The sequence below is a fragment of the Octopus bimaculoides genome, chromosome 20, assembly GCF_001194135.2.
Source record: "Octopus bimaculoides isolate UCB-OBI-ISO-001 chromosome 20, ASM119413v2, whole genome shotgun sequence".
Lineage (NCBI taxonomy): Eukaryota > Metazoa > Mollusca > Cephalopoda > Octopoda > Octopodidae > Octopus > Octopus bimaculoides.
Genome location: NC_069000.1, coordinates 35,239,983 through 35,248,231, shown reverse-complemented (window position 1 = coordinate 35,248,231; position 8,249 = coordinate 35,239,983). Strand labels below are relative to the sequence as shown.

Here is an 8,249-nt window from a genome sequence, read left to right as displayed (position 1 = left end):
ATATATATATATATATATATATATATATTCAATATTTCATTTAGGCATTGCAATATTAATAACTTTGTGTTAGAACTCAATATACATATTTCAGAACAGAGTAGTTATAAGAAATTGGGATGACAAAGGAATAAACAATTATGTGATGCACTACATTAGCTTACTGGTGTTTCTGCAAATGTTGTGTTAACAACAAACGAGATGAGGACAAATATCCGTCAAATGTAAATAATTGATAGCACTGTATATAACGTTGGTCTATATATAATGGTAGTGTAATAATAGAGGTGTATATATCCTTTTTTACAATAGGAACAAGACCTAACATTTTTGGGAGAGGGCAAGTCGGTTACATTAACCCCAGTGCTTAAATGGTAATTATTGTAGCGTCCCTGGAAGGGTGAAAGGCAGTATTGACCTCAGCAGAATTTGAACTCACAATGTAAAGATGGATGAAATGCCTCTAAGCATTTTGTCTGGTATGCCTATGATTTTGCCTGCTCACCACCTGCATAGTGGTGTCTATAATGGTATATATCTTTTATCTTTTACTTGTTTCAGTCATTTCACTGCGGCCATGCTGGGCACCACCCTGAAGAGTTTTAGTTGAACAAATTGACCTTAGGACTTTTTTTTATTTTAAAGCCTGGTACTTATTCTATCAGTATCTTTTGTTGAACTGCAAGGTTACTGGAATGTAAACACACAAACACCAGCTGTCAAGCAGTAGAGAGGACAAACATGGACACAAAGACACACACATATATACGACAGGCTTCTTTCAGTTTCCGTCTACCGAATCTACTTGCAATTCTTTGGTTGGGTCTGAGGCTATAGTATAAGACACTTGCTCAAAAGGCCATGCAGTGGGACTGAACCTGGAGCCATGTGGTTGGGAAGCAAGCCCCTTACCACTGAGCCACACTTGCACCTATTTATACAATGTTAGTGTATATAAATGAAAGATTTTTTTTTTGTTGTTAGTTCATTATTAATTACAAACCTCATTTATTCTCTCAGCAAGTTGTGAAAGGTCAGCCGGAACAAATTTGCTGCCAGCCCATGGATGTTGAACATACCGTTTCCACAAGTGGACAGTGAAAGATTCACAGATGTTAATCCAAGACTCGCAGATGGTAATGCCAGACTGAAGAACTTGACATACATTCGAGTAACAGCCGTACCAAATGTCTTCATCAGCAAGTTTCTTCTTCACGTAGCGAGCAATGGAAGATGCTGGAATTGGGAAAGAGAGAAAAAGAAACAAAACCATTAATCATGGAAATTAATTAAGATATTCGTTACTCTGAACAAATGATTAAACCCTCCCTTCATCCACTTATAGATAATTAATGGATAGACAAGTCAACAAGGAAAGATAATCTATGTGATTAACCCTTAAGTATTTGAATTATTCTATCAAATGTGATGCTTATGTATTCACGTAATTTTGAATTAATCATGCATTGTCTTGTAGCTTTTCGTGTGGCACCTCAGTACTTATTTTCCGTAAAGTCTGCAATGATCAGTCTCTTTTGCCCAACAGCTAAGTTAAAGAGATATAGCAAACCATCACTGGCTGTCAAGTGGTAGGGAAACAAACTTTCTGTCTGTCTCTCTCTCTCACATATACATATATATATATAGTATTATTTAAAACAGTTTGATTCAACTCCATCTCACTTAGAATTTTGCAGAATACTTACAGAATGTTCCTGTTTGGGCTTGGATTATAAAGACAGGTTTCCGTAAGAAGCAAAACTAGTAAAAATAGTACTTGAATACCGGAGGGCATCCAGCTGTAAAACCATGCCAAAACTGACCTCACCTGTGCTGGTGCTACGTAAAAAGCACTCCACCAATCTGTGAGGTGGTTGGTGTTCGGAAGGGCATCCAACTGTAAAAGCCATGCCAAAACAGACATAGAAGTCTGGTGCAGTCTTCTACCTAGCTGGCTCCTGTTAAACCGTCCAACCCATGCCAGCATGGAAGGCAGATGTTAAACAATGATGATGATGATGATGACGATGATATAAGACTGGCTTCTTTCAGTTTCCAACCACCAAATCCTTTCACAAAGCTTTGGTTGGCCCGGAACTATAGCAGAAGACACTTGTCCAAGTTTCCACAGTGTGGGACTGAACCCAGAACCACGAGGTCAAGAAGCAACCTTTTTATCAACATCCATGCCAGCACCTCCACACAGCCAGGTCTGTTGAGGATAAATTGTGAATGTTGAAGTTGGAAGTAGATTTCAAAGATTATCACAAGAAGAAAGTGTGTCGTGAGTATGAAGCCAATGGCTTATGAAATAAATCAACTTATGGCTGACTCACGTCGCCTGTTTATTGATAGAATATAATGAAGCAATGACTCATAATAAATAGTGATTTCCGTGAATTGTTTGCTGGACTGATTTAGTCATTTCTGGTCAGACGGAGTTGTGGTGAATGAAACAGAATTACTATCATTATCATCACCATCATCATCATCACCGTCATAACTGCTTTTAATGTCCATTCTTCCATGGTTGCACGTGGCAGATGGAATTTGTTGAGGCAGATTTTCTAAGGCCGGATGCTCCTCCTGTCACCAACCCCCACCCGTTTCCAAGTGAAGTAGTATTCGATCTGTGGCCGGACATGTTTTCACAGAAGATTGGAAACAAAGGATACTGCTTGATTGATGATCACATTCGTTTACAACTACCACGAGATGTCAAGGCAAGGAGACAGTAACATGCACACACACACACACATGCAAGTCCACACATGCACACACACACACACACATGTCTACATATAACAGGCTTCTTTCAGTTTCTGTCAATCAAATCTACTCACTCACAAGGCTTCCTACCACACAACCGCATCTGTGCTGTGTGTATGTGTATGAGTATTTGTGTGTATATACATACATATGTACGTGCATACATACACACACATATAATACATATATAAGCATATTTATATACATACACATATGTACATATACATACATACATACATACATACATACACACATATATATGATGATGGATTCTCTTGTCTTTAATGACAGATGAGGGTTCAGTAAAATAAAGCCTTAATCATTATTCTATGGACACCAAGTGTGCCTCTTGAGGCCTGTTGGTGCCTTGCAAACCCTTTGGAACAAGTTGAGGACTCAGTTTGCCTGAGCGCTTGTGGTTCATTTACTTTGTGTTTTCTTGAGTGGATGGCAAGGCCTGTTTTGTTTCATGCCACAAAACCACAATGACAGGTAAGGTTTCTATTTAAAGGAGAAGTTTTCTGCCAGTGTGCCTTCATGTTTGCACGAAGTCGGTCCTGGCTTTAAGGGTATCACAAAAGGCCTGGTTGAAGGCCCAACCTTCTGAGTTCTTTTATAGGGCTTGGAAAAACTAAAGGATCGCTGTCACAAGTGCATGAATCTGAGAGGGGGGATATGTTGAACAAAATCATAATTAACTGATACTCCTGTATTTTCTTTTTACCCAAAGCCAGGAATTTCTCAGCATTCCCTCATACACACACACACACACACACACACACACAAACACACACAGAATGGTCTCTTTCAGTTTCCATCTACCAAACTCACTCACAAAGCATTAATCAGCTGGGAGTTATTGAAGACACTTGCCTAAGATGCAAATGTAGTGAGACTGAACCAGGAACCATGTGGTTGGGAAGCAAACTTCTTACTACACAGCCCTGTTGAAACAAAACAGAACAAAAACACAAACAAAAAAGAAGAAAGAGAAAACAATTGTAAGTCTAAACTAACCAATAACTTCCATTAAATGTCTCATTCGTTTTTCTGGATACACAGGTTCAAATTCAGTCTGCTTCCAAACATCATCCAGAATATCTTGAGTTGTTTCAATCAGCTCCAGAACATTTTGCATTTCCAGACAGTCTAAGCCGTTACCATAATCTTTGCAGATAGGTTGGAATAGATCTTGGAAGTATCTAGCTCTCTTGCAATCTTCAGGTGAGTGGCTTGAAACACTAACATCATTCCAAAATTGAAATTCATCTTCAGGTGTGATGATTCCTGACAAAACGGTAAAGCAGAAGAGACAAGTTTAGATTAGTTGACATATTCTTTTATTTTATATTATCTTATTATTATTTGAAGGTGGAGGCGCAATGGCCCAGTGGTTAGGGCAGCGGACTCGCAGTCATAGGATCACGGTTTCGATTCCCAGACTGGGCGTTGTGAGTGTTTATTGAGCAAAAACACCTAAAGCACCACGAGGCTCCGGCAGGGGATGGTGGCGAACCCTGCTGTACTCTTTCACCACAACTTTCTCTCACTCTCACTTCCTGTTTCTGTTGTGCCTGTAATTCAAAGGGTCAGCCTTGTCACACTGTGTCACGCTGAATATCCCCGAGAACTACGTTAAGGGTACACGTGTCTATGGAGTGCTCAGCCACTTGAAAGTTAATTTCACGAGCAGGCTGTTCCGTTGATCGGATCAACTGGAATCCTCGACGTCGTAAGTGACAGAGTGCCAGCAAGCTGGTAGAATCAGCATATTGAGCAAAATGATTTGTAGCCTTTTGTCTGTCTTACATTTTGAGTTTAAATTCCACCAAGATCAGCTTTGCCTTTTATCCTTTCAGAGTTGATGAAATAAGTACCAGTTGAATGCTGGGGTCAATGTATTCAACTAACCCCTCCCCCATAATTTCAGGCTTTGTGCCTGTAGTAGAAAAGATTATTATGATATTATTTTATTTTCTTTCTTTTCCCCAGCCCCATGGGAAGAAGGATGCAATCAAGACTTTGAATAGAAACATGCCGAGTACCAGAGCCTTCTGAAGGATTGTAGGGAGAAGGGATGGCAGTCATGGTTAATCTGATCTACAGAATACTCTGTCTAGATATAATCTGGATGATCCAATGCAGTTTGTCTACATCCACATTGGTACATTCAAGAAATCCAATTGATATCTTTCAGATAATTGAAAGCATCTAAGCAGATTTGTGAGGTTCATGCACTGTCCCTTTTCTACCAGCTAGCCCCACTCAGTCTAAGCATTTATTACTATTCCAATCTCCCACAAGCAACAAGAAGTAGGATGTTCTCAAGAAACATTCAGATGTTTCTTGAGAAACATAGGCGCAGGAGTGGCTGTGTGGTAAGTAGCTTGCTTACCAACCACATGGTTCCGGGTTCAGTCCCACTGCGTTACACCTTGGGCAAGTGTCTTCTACTATAGCCTCAGGCCAACCAAAGCCTTGTCAGTGGATTTGGTAGACGGGAAATTGAAAGAAGCCTGTCATATGTATGTATGTGTGTGTCTGTCTCCCCAACATCGCTTGACAACCGATGCTGGTGTGTTTAGGTCCCCGTAACTTAGCGTTTCGAAAAAAGTACTAGGCTTACATAAAATAAGTCCTGGGGTCGATTTGCTCGACTAAAAAGGCAGTGATCCAGCATGGCCGCAGTCAAATGACTGAAACAAGTAAAACATTAAACAGTATGTCTAAAGAGACTGATTATTCAGCCCAATTATTAGTCTGAAGGTGCAGATTTTGCTGCTGGTTATGTCCAGTACTGCCAACTTACCTTTTGGTCCAAGAAAATGGTCCATATCATGAAATACAGGCCTTCCCAAAACAACACAACAACTCTACCTACCAATCCTACTTCTTATCCTGGGGTAAGTAAATCTTACATCCGCCAAGATTGGGTGCAAAGGTTAACGGATAGTAAATTCTGGTCTTGCTCATGGCCACCACATCTATATCTAGTGACCTGAGGTCAGTGAGTAAGTGGCCCTGCTTCCAAGGCAACTCAAAGCCATGTGTATTTACACTACATATTCTGAGTAAGGTCATGCTTGACAGAAGGCAGAAAGTGAGAAAGTCCCAATTATATTAATTTTTTTGCTTTTTTTGGTGTGTGTGTGTGTGTGTGTGTGTGTGTGTGTGTGTGTGTGTGGGTGATGTTCTGTCGGTCTGGTTAAATGTAGGCGTTTCCAGATTTAGTTTTCTGCTAATAATCCCCTGAAGTCTCCCTATATGTTTGTGTTTTGACTTGTTTCGACAATTTTTATGTGTCAATATTCTAGTTATTGATGTAATGAAATCATTTGGTATTGATGTATTTCAGTATGATGATGATGATGATGGTGATGATGACGATGATGATGATGATGATGATAGTGATGGTGATGATGGTGATGGTAGTAATGATGGTGATGATGATGGTGATGGTAGTGATGGTGATGATGGTGATGATGATGGTGATGGTAGTGTTGATGATGATAGTGATGGTGATGATGGTGATGGTAGTGATAGTGATGATGGTAATGATGATGATGGTGATGGTAGTGATGATGATGACGATGGTGGTGGTGGTGATGATGATGATGATAGTGATGATGATGATCATGATGGTAGTGATGATGATGGTCGTGATGATGATGGTGTTGTTGGTGATGCCATTTGTGTGTCATTGTTGGGAAGTGGTTCTTCCATCCATTTGAACATCCCAGCTTCATTGGTTGCTGCATACCACCACCCACCACCACCACCACCACCACCACCTTTTCCATTCTTCTTGTTTATTGCTTTTTTGCCATTTGGCACGAGGATCAATTCACGACTCATTAGTGTCACTGCACTTTATTTATCGTTTAGACTTAATCAGAGCCGACCTGGAGTAAAATAAAACAACACCATGTGTGAGGGAGCACGTACGCAGTTGCTCAAAGCTACTAGAAAAAACAGCTAAGTCCCCCCCATAAATCACACCCCTTACTACCTTACATAAATGACATGTTAGATAATGTATTCCAAAGTATGCAATGCCTGTATAAAAAGATAAGACTCTCGTTATTGAAATAGCTTTTGCTGAAAGATCTGTATGTCTGTTTGTCTGTCTGTCAGGGCTGATCTACAATTGAGTAGCAGTGGCAGCAGCAGCAGTAACACCACCACCACCAACAACAACAACAGTGACAGCAACAACAACAACAACAACAACAACAGCACCACTACCATTAATCCTACCATCACCATCATCAGCATAGCAGCCAGGTATCCTGGAGTGGTTGGCATTAGGAAGGGCATCCAGCCATGGAAACCAGGCCAGAACGGACAACAGAGTCCAGTGCGGCCCCCTGGTCTTATCAGCTCTAGTCACATCGTCCAACCCATGCCAGCATGGAAAATGGACATTAAACGAATAATGAATGGGGACAGTACCAATCTATAACTGTAGAGGGAATCTGTAGAAGTAGATCCAAGAAATACAGTTCTATATTTAAGAGATGAGAAATTATGTACATTATTTACATTATTTACATTTGACAGATATTTGTCCTCATCTTGTTTGTTGTTAACACAACATTTCGGCTGATATACCCTCCAGCCTTCTTCAGGTGTCTTGGGGAAATTTCGAACCTGGGTTCTCATTCCTAAGGTATTTTTCGATGTTATTATTATTATTATTATTATTATTATTATTATTATTATTGTTCAGGTCACTGCTTAGAATTGAACTCAGAATCTTGGGGTTAGTAGCCCGCGCTCTCAACCACTACGCCATATGCCTGCAAGCATATGGCGTAGTAGTTAAGAATGAGAACCCAGGTTTGAAATTTCCTTAGGAATGAGAACCCAGGTTCGAAATTTCCCCATGACACCTGAAGAAGGCTGGAGGGTATATCAGCCAAAACGTGTTAACAACAAACAAGATGAGGACAAATATCCGTCAAATGTAAATAACGTAGATCCAGGAAGACACAAGATGAAGTGGTGAGAAAGATCTTCAGATGCTGGGCCTCACTGAGGAAATGACCAGGGTAAGGAATTAAGGCAATTTACTGTACTTGAGAAGATGCACCGAGCTAAGTAAAATCACAATCTTCTATACATACAGGTATGTCCTTTGTAGGTGCTGGTCCCATGTAAAATGCACTCATGCTGGTGCTGTGTAGACACACTACCGTGCTGGTGTAATGTGAAAAAAACTACTGTGCCAGTGGCATGTAAAGAACACCCAGCACCTTTTGTAAAGAGGTTGGCATTAGGAAGGGCATCCAGTTGCAGAAACTGTGCCAAAACAGACAACCGGAATCTGGACAACTCCCTGACTGGCCAACTCCTGTCAAACTGTCCAACCTATGCCATCATGGAAGGCAGACATTAAATGAATGATGATGATGATGATGATATATATATATATATATATATGCATGTATGTATGTGTGTGTGTGTGTGTGTGTGTGTGT

The 8,249-nt window shown here is 40.3% G+C and overlaps 1 protein-coding gene across 1 annotated transcript in view; it reads right to left on the bottom strand.

The window, feature by feature from the left end:
* LOC106875444 (cytoplasmic dynein 2 heavy chain 1) overlaps window positions 1-8,249 on the bottom strand; it is a 297,845-nt gene that overhangs the window by 273,375 nt on the left and 16,221 nt on the right. The window contains exons 4-5 of the mRNA XM_052974965.1: window positions 3,787-4,056; window positions 1,004-1,236 (exon numbers count right to left, since the gene is read on the bottom strand). Coding sequence (XP_052830925.1) covers window positions 1,004-1,236; window positions 3,787-4,056 — 503 coding nt within the window. The remainder of the gene's footprint in view (window positions 1-1,003; window positions 1,237-3,786; window positions 4,057-8,249) is intronic.